The sequence below is a fragment of the Lygodium microphyllum genome, chromosome 5, assembly GCF_053477565.2.
Source record: "Lygodium microphyllum isolate KBCC chromosome 5, Lygodium_microphyllum_v1.1.10, whole genome shotgun sequence".
Classification (NCBI taxonomy): domain Eukaryota; kingdom Viridiplantae; phylum Streptophyta; class Polypodiopsida; order Schizaeales; family Lygodiaceae; genus Lygodium; species Lygodium microphyllum.
This window is the reverse complement of record NC_141139.1, coordinates 52,797,279-52,811,957: the sequence shown is the minus strand read 5'-3', so window position 1 is coordinate 52,811,957 and position 14,679 is coordinate 52,797,279. Positions and strand designations below refer to the sequence as shown.

Below are 14,679 nucleotides of genomic sequence, written 5' to 3'. Positions count from 1 at the left end.
TGTATTTATGTTCAGACCAGATCAGGTCAGCCAGGTTTCATGCTGCATGCCTAGCTGGAGGTTGCACACTCTGATCATAGTCATGCCTGTTCTCAGTTTCCAGTTTTGGCTCCATGATTCTGCCTTCACATGTTAATATTCACTCTTTTTCTTGTCCTCTCCTCTGTTCCATCGTCATATCAGAGCAAAGATCCCTATTGATGTCATTGAAGCTTACCTGTCATGGACCTGCAATTCTGGTGACGAGTCTTCACAGCTGATTATGTTTGCTTGTGCAGCAGCATTCAGGGCTTCTCGAGCCTCCAATGTATGCTCTTGTGGCAGAAAAATTCTTTGTTTTTGCAGATTTCAGCCAGCCTCTGAATGTGGGAGCATTTCTTCATGATCGTCAAGGTGTCTGATGACCACTGCAGTCCGTTCTAGATCAGCCACATGCCGTCCAAGGCAGAGGGCTGCTGTGATCTTGTAGCAGTAAGCAGGTGATTTCACTGTCGGTATGCATTTCTGTAGATACCTCACTTCTTCTATACTGTTTTTCCTCTTTCATACTGTTCTCTCTGTGCCAGCTCTCCACTCCCTAGAGAAGTGCCTCATTTTGAGATATCTGTAATCATCCAAAATTTGTAGTGGTGTTGCTATATCTGTTTGTGTGCAGCCCTTGAGCATCTGTACTGATCCTTGCAATTTTAGTTGGCACTGATGGCTTCTTGTTAATCCCCAGCATCAAACTGACAGGCAACAACTATGAGATTTCTGAGAGAACCATCAAATCCATGTGCAACAACATTGCATAAATGATTGAAGATGAAATCCTGGTCCAGGATGCTAAGAATCAGTGGCATATATCAGATCAAACAGCCCTTGATGCTATCACTCACTCATTCTGGAGGAGGTCCTCTCAATCTCTCTGCACTTACCTGAAGGCTAGATATGCCAGGACAGAAAAACTTTGCCATGATCAATTAGTGGAGCAGCTTGTTCATTTCAAGCTAGAAGGTCCTAGTTTACTTGAGCAAGTGCAGAAGCTTATTGATTTGTTGGATCACCGTAAGAAGTGCAGCAAGGCTTCCATAATGATGAGTATGTGATTTGTACATTAGCAAAAGCTTCTAGATTCTTCCATGCTTTCAGAACTGCCATCAACGTCCAAGGCAAGTTGCCTAGTAGAAGTGTGACTGCTATAAGCATGGTAGACTTCATTAAATAAAGGCTATGCATGGACTTATGGGCACAATGATGTTCTTGAATTTGTAGTTGGGGATTGTTCGTACGATCCTCATCTACAGTTAGGGCTATTGGCATAGGCTTATTGCAAATATGCTCTTGAAATGCAATTAGGACTTGTTCATATGATCCTGCAGTTCTAAGGCTTGAGACACCTAGCTCAAAATCTGTTGGTTTGGGTGCAAAGTTCACACACACATAGACACGGACACAGCAAGTAGACACAATTTTGAGGTTGAGGTTGAGAGAGAGGTGTGGGGGGGCGGGCGGGGGAGGGAGGGAGGGAGGGAGGCAACCAAACAGCTGTAGCAGAGTTGGTTAAGTTGAACAGGGTGGTGACCAGATGGTCTTCGGTTCAACTCCTACATTCTGCATGGTCATTTAGCATAGGTGTTACAAAAAAGGAGAATTGAACCCAGGTCAGTGGCTTGATAAAAACAAGTGGCTTACCACTAGGTAGCCACTTGATTATGCAAAAAAGAGAGATAGGGAGCTTTGATTGATAAGGCAGCAGTAAAACAAGCGTAGGTTCACACAGACAGCCAGGTCATCAAGAAAGCTGTTCTCAATAGGGCGCAGACACTGTTGAGGCTTTCATGCAGACAGGAGCAGGGTTAAGTAATCAGTGCAGACAATCAGGTAAACAGGTGCTCAGTCCTGGGTAAAATGGAGTGACAGAGACCAGACAGGTTGCATTTAACTGCTAGACAGACATGCGAGAGAGAGAGAGAGAGAGAGAGAGAGAGAGAGAGAGAGAGAGAGAGAGCCCTGCCCTGCGTGTCGCCCCCTGCGCGCCGCCCTGCCCCGTCGCCCTTCGTTGCACCCTGCGCGCCGCCCTGCCCTGCGTGTCGCCCTGCCCTGCCCTGCGCGCCGCCCTGCCCTGCGCGTCGCCTGGTCCCTTTCCCCAGGGCAGCGCAGGTTCGACTGGACCCTGCAAAACGACCCTGCGCAGGATCGACCTGACCTGACCTGTGTACTCCTGCACACACATACAGAGAGAGAGAGAGAGAGAGAGAGAGAGAGAGAGAGAGAGAGAGAGAGAGAGAGACGCCTGAACGAGTGCACGCCTGTTCGCCTGTGGTCCCCTGCTTTACGTCCGCGTGCAGAGCTAAGGCAGCCAAGAGCGAGAGAGAGAGGATCGCCTAGACCTGTGCGCCTCCTGGAGACCCATCTGACGATTGCCGCCTGACGACTTCTTCAGAGAGAAGACAGCAGTATGGCTGGCCTGGATATGGATTTTCTAGACCGGACGGTGGCAGCCCTTGGCCCTGATTCCGATACAGAGGAGCCGGAGGATATGGTGCCGTGCACGGAGGAGATGCCTCTGGGTTTTGAACTGCCGCCTGCGGGCAAATGCTCCAAGCATACTTCTGACGAGCCAATGGGTCCTCAGGAACGTTTCTATGCGCAGGTTGCCTCTGATCTTGTGAATTCGCAGGAGATTGACTGGGAGCATTTGCTGGACTTTGCCAATACTCTGCTTGGCGATTATGTCCAGCATAATAATGAAACTTTTTCTGACGCGGGAACTGATGATGTGCTGGAAGCCACGGTGGACCCGAAATCAGTCTTGCGGTCCTTCTCGGTGTTTTATGACCGTGCCGTTATACTTTTCTTCACTGGCAGGATCCCAGTGCTTTCACATATTCGCCAGTGGATGCACCATTTATTGCAAGGGGAGTGTGTTGAGGAGATCTTCCTTGGACCTCGCGGCTTTTATGAGGTGTTGTTGAAATCGGAAACACATCGAGCTGAGCTCCTGTCCAAGTTGCCATTATTCTTTGATCGCCGCTTGGTCCATGTTGTACCATGGCGCCCTATGGGCGACTTCCAGCGTCTGCTTCAACGAGAATGCCCGGTATTGGTGGAAGTGGGAAATTGTCCGGCGGTCTATTGGCCATTGTTGAAGGATGCGATGGCAGTTGTGGGAACAGTGCTGGTTCCCCTAAGACTCAGGGCTATGAATCGAAACCGTTTATGCATGTTATGGGACACGGCCAGGAAAAGGCCTGCGTGGCTTCGCTTCAATTGTTCTGGCATGCATCCTTTGCATTTTCGCTTGAAATGGGGCAACTTTGCAGGACACTGCTTTTCATGTGGTAAATTGGGGCATTTTATGGCCGAATGCCCTGAAAGGCAACCGTCTTCCGAGGATGCGCAGGTTGTGCTGCCTAAGGATGGCATGGTGCTTGATGCCCCGGCACAAGAGGCCCTTCAGCCACCTAATGTCATGGATAAAGGCAAACAACAGGTCCCGGGTTTGGATTCCCGTACCACTGATTGGATTGAGGCACGTAAAAAAAAAGGTAAAAAGTTGGATGCAGGCCTGGCGGATCCTGGGCCTAATGCTTCACAGGATTCCGTACGCACGTATATGCGCAGGAAAGAAATGTTCACTTCACAGCAGGCTGCGCGTACTATGGCCCCGTTTGCCCCCCGTAATCAGTCTACAAGGAAAGTCTATACAGACGGTCCCAAGGGCCCACCTGCTAAGCTGGCGTTTGATACAAAAGGTAATGTGATTACACCCTGGGATCGGCGTTATCCCCGCCCCACTCCCAAGGCAGTGGATTTTCCTTCTACCTCTAAAGCAGGTCGCCAGAACTCGTTTGCAGTATTGGCTGATTTTCTGGATGAGGGTGTCCTGGATGCTCTCGCGGAAAAGGTGAAATCGAGGCAACAGGCGCCTCATTCCTGACTTCCTTTTTTTGAAGATATATGAAGATAGCCACGTGGAATGTGCGAGGCATTTGCTCTCGCCATAAGCAACATGCCATGTGGACTATCTTGCATGAGAACCAGTGGGATGTATTGTGTGCAGTTGAGCACAAAAGTCATGGTGAAGCCGGAAAAGTTGTGGATTGTCATGGATTCCGTCTGTTTTATGCAGGGACATATGCTACGCACTATTCGGGCGTGTTGATGATTGTCCATGAGAAATACCACCCTGTTCTTGTTAACTTTGCAGGGCTCCATGTCACTTGGCTGAAGGGGGTTTTTGATGGGAGATTTCAATATGTGTGTTGACTCTTCTCAGTCCACTTCAGGGCATTCGGTCATGGATACGCCGGAAAGCCGGGTGTGGAATTCCTTTGCTTTGCGCGTACTTAAGCAAGATCTTTGGTCATGGCTTCACCCTTCTTTTTCAGGGTTTACTTTTCATTCCGCACAATATGCAACTACTTGGTCGCGGTTGGACAGAATGTATATCATGCAGGGGGATGATTTTCTTCCCGAGATGCTGGAAATGAAGGTCTTGCAGCAATATGCGTTGTCGGACCATTTCCCCCTCCAGCTTGAGATGCGGGCACAACCTATTGCACCTTTTATGCAGTTGCTGGATAGGCTCCCTTTACGTTTCAACTCCTCTTATTTGAAGCATCCAAATTTTCAGGGCTATATGCAGCAATTGATTGAGAGGTTCTTATTGGACTTCGCCTCTGAGGGCTTGGCTTCATTTGCACGGCTGCTCTCTAATGTGCAGCGGGTTGCTCGGCAGTATGGGATTCATTATGCCTCTCTTTGTCGGCGACGTCGACATGCAGCAGAGGACTTACTGGCTTTGGTCCGTTCCTTGCTCGTGGATTCCCCAGATGATGATTTTCTGCTGTCACTGGAAAGGCGTTTGGCCCATCTTATTCAAGTGTTTCAGTTGAAATCTTATCAGCATGCCAAGCTGCATAACTTGACTGATACATTGCAAGATAGTGCCTGCCAGTCTCATAAGTTCTTTCGCGCCTTGCATGCTTCTCCGGCTCGCGAAAGTATGACTAGACTCCAGGATTTGGAAGGTTGCATGGTCACTGATCTGTAGACCATTGTCAATATGTGCAGAAATTATTTTATGGAACTTCTTGGTTCTTCTTCCTCGCCTTCTAGCCAAGTTACGCATGTCCGCTCGGTCTTCTATCATCTGGTCCGCCAGCAGGTTCCACTTGATATGCAAGCCACTTTGAAGGCGGATATTTGCGAGGAGGAGGTTATGGATGTTTTGTTGCACCTGCCTAAGGATAAAAGTCGTGGTTGGGATGGTCTCACTAATGAATTCTTTGAGAACTCGGCCACGCAGTTGGTGAAGCCATTGGCGGTCATGTTTCAGCAGGTTTGGGAAACAGGGGTTATGCCTTCCGCATGGAAAGAAGGCCTTATCAAACTGATTTCAAAGGTCCCTTCGCCGTCAATGCTGCAACACTAGAGACCAATTTCTTTGATGGGCCCGATGTATAAAATCTTCTCCAAAGTGTTGGCGAATCGGCTTCACAAGCACCTTTCAGCTATTGTGCATCCTCTCCAATATGGTTTCATTAAGGGCCGCAACATTCTGCATAATATCTTAAATGTACAAATGGCTATTGACTATGCGCGGCACTCCAGTCAGGAAGTGGTATTGATTCAATTGGACTTGGAAAAGGCGTTTGACTATGTGGACTGGTCTTTCATTGCAGATCTCATGTTTGCTATGGGCTTTGGTACTCGGATGTCCTGATTGATCTACACCATTAGTGCTGCGGCTTCTTTAAGAGTTATGCTCAATGGTGGGGTTACAGAGCCATTTGTCCTTGCACGCTCGGTCAGACAGGGTTGCCCTTTGAGTCCTCTCTTCTTTGCCCTTGCGACTCACCTGGTCCTTTCAATGTTATCCTCAATGGCGGCTTCTGCTCAGCTGGCAGGATTGTCTCTTCCTTTGGGGCAGCACTTCATTAGCCAATCTTTGGCTGATGACACCTTTATGATTTTGTGGGCGGACAGGGACAACATTTGAAAGGCATTAGATGTTTGGACGCTCTTTGGTCAGGCCTCTGGTCTTCGCATCAATGCCCTTAAGTCAGCCATTCTCAGTTGCACGGAGCCTGATTTATAGTCATTAGGCTGGTAGGGCCAGGTGGTTTCCCGTGGCTCCATTGTCAGGCATCTTGGATACCCATTGGGGATGGATGTACGGCCAAAGGACCTACTGGAGTGGATTTCACAAAAATTGGCGGCGAAGTTTATATATTGGAAGTCGCAAGCGTGGCCATTCCATGTCCGCCTCAAAGTGGCTCAGACAATTATGCTACCAATGCTAACGTATTTCTTGCCATTGCTGCCGTGGATGCCTACTACTTTGAAGGCTCTCACTCATCCCATTCGTTTCATGCTATGGAAGAAGGATTCACTGCAGGCAGGCATTTCGTGGATTTCATGGTCACATACATGTACCCCTAAATGCATGGGTGGTGGAGCTATTTTGGATGCAACAACTCATATGCTGGCTCTTCATTGGTCTCTTTTTCGTGCCATGTGTGTGGATCATCACCCGTGGACTATCATAGCCCGTTATTTTCTTGAGCACAGCGGGCTACGCCATGGTAACACACGACTTCGGGCCTCTTGGTGGCATGTCCTTAATGCTGACTCTCGATTTTCCAGTCTCTCTTCCTCTTTGTTACTGCACTTGGTCGGCTCTTGGAAAGTGGTGTTCCAAAAGGCCCGTTGGCATCCAATGGGAGACCGCTTGCAGACTAACTCCTTTCAGCTGGAATTGTTGGCAGTGTCGAGATTACTTTCATGGGAAGACAAACATCAGCTCAGACCGAGATTTAACCGCATGGCCCGTTTAGGTGTGACTTCGATTGCGGATGCTACCCTTGCCACTCGCAATGTCCTCGCATCGTTTCGGACTGCTAGGAGACTTTTTAGGATCTCGCGCGGATATTTTGGTTTATGGGGAAAGCTTTTGTCGGAGCTTCAGGGTAGGCAACCCTTTCCTACCCTGGTTGTGGATCGTCCTTGGCAGGATTGGGACCTTGCAGGCCGATTGAGTCTGGAAAAGGCCTCTACTAATCAGGTGTATCATCTTCTCATTCAAGATCACCAATGGCTGGGTGTGAAAGCTAATACTGTTTGGGGACTGCGGAAATCGCTGTCATGGTGGCAGGCAACGCTGATGGAGGGCTGGCTGAATAAGGCACCTTTCAAATGCAAGGTCTTTCTTTGGCGGGTAATGATTGGTGGTCTTCCTCTTGCCTTGGCCCTTTCCAAGCGTCGAATCTCCAATGGCAATTGTTTCTTCTGTACCACTACTGCGGAATCGGCCCGACATCGTTTTCTTTCTTGCCCGCTCGCCAAGAATATCTGGTCACTCTTGTCGCAAATTTGGCGCTCAGTGGTGGGGTCCTCACTAACTCCTTTCGATTGGGTTTTTGTGCGCCCAAAGTACCCCACACCGCCACAGTTACATATGAAGATCTTATTTCACTTTTTCAGATACTGGGGATGCTGGCACATTTGGACCACGCGCAATGCTTTTCTCTTTGATTCGGCCTCTAATGTACCGAGACATATTGCCAGGCTTAAAGGGCTCTTGCATTGGCAGCTAGATCTCATCCGGCACTCCGACTTGCTCCCTTGGGAGGATTTGCATCCCTGGCATATGGCAATTGCCGCTGGGTCGTTGCCACGATTGGTGTAACCTTTTTAGTGCATTAGTACGGGGGTTTCCCACACGTTGGCCTAGGGCCCTCGTGTCTCTTGTAATCATGTAATCATGTAATCTTGTACCTTTTTACCGTAATTAATACAATTACCTTTTACGAAAAGAGAGAGAGAGAGAGAGAGAGAGAGAGAGAGAGAGAGAGAGAGAGAGGTCCAGCCTGTGGGGATTTGGAGACCTGCAGACCTGTGAGACTGAGTTGCTGACACACACACACACAGAGAGAGAGAGAGAGAGAGAGAGAGAGAGAGAGAGAGAGAGAGAGAGAGAGCAGGACTGACAGTCGTCATATCTCAGCAGTACAGTGGCAGGCCTTTGATCCTCCTGGTCTGTACTTGTGACTGTCCTGTGGTGCTCTGCATCAGGAGTGGGTGTATTCAGATTGTGCTTTCAAATAAACACCTGTGTCCTCACCGAAGTGATTGTGGGTTGTGCACCCTGTCACACCTCCCTGCAGAATGACACATCAGGAAGATCTGTAATAACAGTTTAAGGTGGTTGACCCTGCCACCATGCCTGAGCTTAATACAGCTTGCATTGATTAGGTTGTGGAGGCATTGGGACCAGATTCTGAGGAAGAAGATGATATGGTACCATGGACTTAGGAAATGGCTCCATGCCCTGATACACAGCCGGCTGTGAAACACAGTGAACATGATGCAGAAGATTCCATGATGATGTCTGAGAACTCAATTCCTTCCGAGTCTATGCTGCACTCGTATGCACAGGTTGTAAATCACTCTGATGAATCCCATGACTTGGATTGGAACCATTTGCTAGACTTTGCTAACTCTTTGCTGGGTGAATATGTTCAACATAACCATAGCAATATTCCAAATTGTGATGCAAAGGACATTGTGGATACTCATGCTAACACATAGAAAGTGCTTCACTCCTTTTTTTTACTTTTCATGAGCATGGGGTCATCCTTTTTTTCATGGCCACGATTCCGGTGCTGCCTTGGATCTGTCAGTGGTTGACTTCTATCCTATGGTGTGATTGTGTGACTTCTACCCTAGGGGCTTCTATGAGGTCATGCTTGCATCGTCCAAGGATTGAGATGACCTTTTGGGCAGGCTGCTCCTCTTCTTTGATAGACTGAGGTGGAAAAATTCCCGGTGGTTTATTGGCCTTTGTTAAGGGATGCAACGACAGCCATTGGTACTGTTTTAGTGCCCCCAAGCATGCAGGTGGGCAACAGGAACTGATAGTGCATGTTGTGGGATACTTCTAGATAAAGACCTCATTGGTTTATAAATTTTAACCTGAAATTACCCTCCTCTTTGAGGAACTCTAGGGTAGGAGGGTGTTTGACCTTGCAGGAATAAGCCTCTTCGCACTCTGCAAACATGAGGAGAGGCAGACTTTTGAATGTATTATCATTAATGGCAAATCAAGCAAACTCTTGAATAAAAGTTTCTTGGCATGTAGAAGCTCATAACATACTTGAAAATGCTTTGGAAAAGCTTACTTGGGACTTCAATTGGGCCTAGTATATTCTAACATGACTAACATGAGAGGGGCTCAACTATTATAATTAGGTAATACCTAACGTGAACAACAGATCTGACTCTGGCATTTTTTAAAACCATCAAACACTCCATGAATAAAGGTTGCAAACTCATTCTTGTTATGGCACTTAATCTCAGTATGCATGGGGATAATGACATAGATCACTTCTCAGTCTGATAATGTATCTAGCGTTTGTAGATATTAATTGCAACTAATCTTATGTGGATAGGCTGCAGCTGTACTTCCTTCAAATTTTGAAGAGGTTGCAACGGGTGTATTGAAGGTTCTCAATAATCTTGCTCGTTTGGATCTTGGATTGGTCCAAAGTCTATTGGTATTGTGGTGCACTCTGAAAACCGGCATGTTTTATTACTAGTTGTTGAATTTTGTTTTCTGTGAAGCTCTTTGAAGAATTAAATTAATTCAATCATGTTCTCATTTTATTTGAACCTAAAGTAGTGTTCAAAATAGTACCTTTGTTTCACAATCATTAAATATGATGCCAAGTAACAGCTTTGAAGTTATACTCCCTATGCAAATCAGGTGAATTTTTAGTATTTCAAATGAAGTTGGCAGATGACTTGTGCCTGTGAGCAGGGCTGTTCATAAAACAGCTATTACACATGCATGGAATGCTAGAACTACCATTCATGCATCAGTAATTCCTACTAGGAATTATCTACAAATTGGGCTGGAAGCTTGATTCTTGCCTGCATTACACTGGAAGCAAATCTATATATGAAAGCCACAAATTGGAACGTCTATAGCAATGTGAATAGAGTGTCCAACTTAATACCCTGATTAACCCACCAATGCATACTGATTGTGCTCCAAAAAAGCACACTATATGTGGATGCATTGTATTTACATAATGCCAAAACAGCCTCCATTCATTCAAACTACAAAGGTCTTGCTCAAACATTCTGCGTGGCCTCTGCATTCATTGTACAGTGCCATGCCATATGTGACCATAGTTCTGTGTGCATCATGAGAAGTAGTACCATCAAGTCCATGCCTGAGGGTGCTCCTCTCACTATTTCCAATGATAACTTAATTACAACAAAGTCCAATTTCTAGATTGCACCACTTGCTTATGAGGAACTGTTGACTTCTTAGGAACATGCCAACTGTCCAAAGCCACACTTTCTTTTCCTTTTGGCTGCAAATTATTATCATTGGCATGCATTGACTGACCAACAGCTTTAGGCTTAGCATTCTCTTATTTATTCGTACAGCTTGAGATTGTTTTTTAAGAGAATCCTTTAATCGTGACTACAAGCAAAACATGCACCTACAAAAACTCACAAGTTCCATTTAAACTATTCGGCTCCCTTACCTTTGACATTCACCTCTATTGAAATGGTCGGTAATTTCTCTTTATCAATATTCCATAAGATGCAAAATCTGTTTTTGTTGCCTGGTGGCCAAGGCTGATAGGTGACCTTTCCCAAGCTATCTGCTATACCTGCGAGATGTTCTCACAAGTATTAAGGAAAATCCACTACCTCAACCCACACAACAACAATGCAGAGTCGAAGAATGATAGTCTTTAGTGGGAGTGGGGAGTCGATCAATCGACTTAGTTTGACTTTCAAGAAAATCTTCATGAAGTGCATCAATAACGAATTGTGCCTCTGGAGAATCTTGTGGTCCAGAATTGAAAATTGTACCCTTTTGAAATTTTCATCAAAGATGCTGTCTTTTATTTTGTCTCAGTGACCATAGCCTTATAATCCAGCAGAGATGCTGCACAAGGCCGAAAGCAAAATCTATTGACGAGCTGTATACATAGGCTGAAATCTGCAGCTAGGATTTGGGGTCATGGTTCACAGTAAGCTGAATTTGACGAGCTGTACACATAGAACTGAAGAAGCAAATGAAGATGCAGCAGCCATAAAATCCTCAATTGATGCAAATAAATGAAGGCAATAAAGTTGGTGCAATAGATACAAAACTGTTGAAGCAGACTTTGGCTGTCATTGGAGAGAGAGAGAGAGAGAGAGAGATTCCATGGTTTCAGCGGATTTGGTCCTCCTTGATGTGGCTACTCCTTGGCTGGATATTGTTGGCTCTACTCCTTTCGTGCTGCCAGCATGATGTTTGTGTGCTAAGTTTTGATAGCCTTTTGGCTTGACTTGTGAATTGTTAGGATTTTTTATGGTTGGACAAAAGGCCCGATGTATATACTTTTACTTATTTAATGTAAGCTTCTTCATGAGAGAGAGAGAGAGAGAGAGAGAGAGAGAGAGAGAGATTATCGAAAGGAGATGAGGTTGGTTTAGGAATTGGTAGTGGATTTAGTTTTGGTGTGGGTAGAATACCCTGAGCTGTGGATGGTGCGGGTAGAGTACCCTTAGTTGTGGATGGTGTGATTTTAAGTGTGGGTTTGATGCCCTTAATTTTAAAAAAAAAAAGAAGAAGAGAGAGAGAAAAATTAACGTCTACATAAGGCCAATGTGGCCTATAGACAAAATCCAGAGAGTACATCCATGTCTAATAAGATGAAGATAACATTAAAATAAGTAAGTGGCGTGTGAAACAATGCTGAGAATAACTGTACGATCGGACTATGCTAGACTAGAACAATGTCTAGTGATGCCCCATCGGTAGAAAGAAAAGGAAAACCTAATCTGTCAAAACTATTTAGAGAAACTGTGATGGAGACTATAGGCTGTAGTTGATCTCAATAGTTGCACACAATTTGAGCTATGATGTGGTCCCTAACTGCTCCATTGATATGCATGGTGATAAGTCTTTAGTGTCTTGTGATAATGGCTTTGATCCGGCTATGGTGTGGCCTCTTTGGATGTGGAGCTGATAGACACGGTTGTCATGCTTGACGACATGAAATGACACCATCCAATGTGACTCCACGTCATGGAATGGAAGGTTGTATGATGGCTCTATCTTTGCTAGGCTAGTAGTGTCATTAGGGTCTGATCTATGAAAAAAGTTTATCACTGCTTGCTGTGTGGGTCCCTTTGGGTGAGTTGGCTTCGTGTCTCATGGTAGTGTTGTGCAGTGCCTTTGGAGCTCCATGAGGAAGACCTAGGCATCTTTGGTCCTTGTGGTCCAAAACCATTACGGAAGGGGTAGTGATACTGTCCTTGGATGTCATAGTATACTGTACATTTGCATATGTAGTGCTTCTTTGTCTTAGGCTCTTGGCCACAAAGTTGGCAAGTCCTATCCTTTGCTAGAGTATTTGTCCATTTGTCTATCTCCATTTGTAGCCTATGAGAGGAGGTGCAAATCTGTCCGATAGCAGCCCATATGTTGCGGGAGAGATGGGTCTCTATGCATGCTAGCTGAATAGTGAATTCAACATCAGAGAGACACAAGAAATGACTCTGGTAGAACTCCATCCTCGATCCTAGAGGGAGTGGTGGGTGAATCCATGACCTTGTCGTCTTAGTACTCAAAATATCAACTTTGATCAGGTGGTTCAACTCTGATCAGTTGAGAGAAAGTGTAGGGCAGGCAAGGTTGTAGTCAAAAGGCGGAAGGCGGTCAATATCCAAACCATGTAGGGTCATCCAAATAGTCATGTGTGAAAACCAACAATTCTTCTCACCCTCTGTTACTACTTGTCTAGATGAAGTTAGTGCCAATCCGGAGCATCTATGATGTGGGAGCTCCCATAATCTGTGCCAAAAAGTCATTGCCCTAAAGAGTGTCTTTGTGACTAGAGGTGTTGCCTCCTAGATATGCTTTGACAATGGATGTGGGGTGGAGGGCTTACTCCCAATCATACATGCTATCATCATGATCAATGGCCTTTCCATGCTATCCTAGCAATCATAATATTATCTCTCTATTCCAATTTGATCTCAGTGAGTGGGCTAAGATACTTATGGTACAAGTTGCAGCCCCATATATTTGCTTCATATAGTAGTGTAGGTGTAACTAGGGTGTCAAACAACCATAGTTTGGTGTGTGGTTCTTTGAATTGTATGTGAGCTCATTGAGTCTGGTCTCTTGAGTGTCCCTAGTGATGCATAGCCTCGTGCCAAGCATGCCTCTAATGCCCCTCTCAACAACAATTATGGGCTAGAGAAGGTGACTCTTAGATAGACATATTTCTTCACATGCTCCCCTATGTCTCCTCCAAATGTGAACTGGTACATGGATCTAGTCACCCATGCTACTACACAATGGGTAATGAAAAGGCTATGCGCAAAGCTTAATTTCATGGAGTTCTCTACTTAGTCATTATATGTCTTCATTATGTTGCAGTCCATTTTGAGGCTTTATGTGCAATTTTCTTTCCTTTGCTAGAAATAAAAAATGGTTTTCAGAGATTGACAATTAACAAGGATCAGTCAGAAATTTTGGTAGGCAAATATAAAGGAGCCATTGTGGGATGCCCTTACATAGCTCTATGCAATTCGAAAGCATGAATATGAGAGAATTATTACAGAAATAAAATTTTTTAAAGCATAATGCATGCTTATTCATGATTGATTGATAAACAAGTGGTTTGACCTCTCTTTGCAAGGCTTCATAATACAAGGTATGTATAAGACTCTTTATACTGCAAGATTTTGAGGTTGTGCCATCACAAAATCCTGAAAATGGAATGGCTGTTTGGACCATAGCTAGAGACAATGTTTGTTTTTCTTACAAGCAAAAAATGCCTGCAAAAGCCTATTCCGTCTTTCAGGTTACCATGTGATCAATAATTTGTAGAAGTGGCCTTCCAGCGATCTACCTGCTGTTTGAAATTGTTCATTGCTTCTGAAATGAAAACTATTGTTTGGTGTTTGCTTTGCCTATTTGCACACTCTTCTAGAAACATATCTGATGCCACCAGTGTGGAGCAGTCTCATTGAGGACATGTTACATGATTTGGCATGTCCTAAGAAGTTTACACCTACTAGAGCAACAGTCTTGCCAACTCAGGTGCAAATTGCCACACTTGCTTTGAAAACAGTCTCATTTTTTGGAATATTCCCAAGATTTTGTGTTGCACATTCATGCTTCTTCGGTTGGACTAAATTTTAGGCCTTTTGGAGTGTATCTAGATAATGCGATACAATGCTACATTTTGTGATATCAATCAATGTTTGTCCTTTTCTTTTACAGGTTGCTACAGCAATCATTATGTGATTGCATGGAGATAAGATGTTTGTGTTTTTCTAATGCTTCTGATTGTGATGGTCTTTCTACAGTATTGGTTTCAAAGGGAAAAAAGATTACACCCTTCGGTTGTGGTGTGACTGAGTGGTTCTAGGCATTCTTTCTGAAGTTTCCCACTATCAATGCAGAGTGTTAGTTAAAGATTTAAACTGTTTGTCTAGCTGTTAAAGAGGCACATGAACTGTACTTTTTGCCAACAAAGACACCTGTCTTGAATAGGATGTTGTCTTAATTGATGAAAGGGTATTACATTTTCCATAAGAAAGAAGTGTTTGGCATTTGGGGATGCATACCAGCATGGCTAGAAACAATTTACTGCCCAACTGCAACAG

At 45.0% G+C, this 14,679-nt stretch overlaps 1 protein-coding gene across 3 annotated transcripts in view; it reads left to right on the top strand.

The window, feature by feature from the left end:
- LOC148035829 (uncharacterized) overlaps nt 1–14,679 on the top strand; it is a 65,208-nt gene that overhangs the window by 45,401 nt on the left and 5,128 nt on the right. For 2 of the 3 annotated variants that reach the window (XM_087677842.1, XM_087677843.1), the window contains one exon: nt 9,438–9,542. The exons of the other annotated variant lie outside the window; for it this stretch is intronic. In XM_087677842.1, the coding sequence (XP_087533968.1) occupies nt 9,438–9,542 (105 nt within the window). The remainder of the gene's footprint in view (nt 1–9,437; nt 9,543–14,679) is intronic. 3 annotated transcript variants of the gene reach the window in all.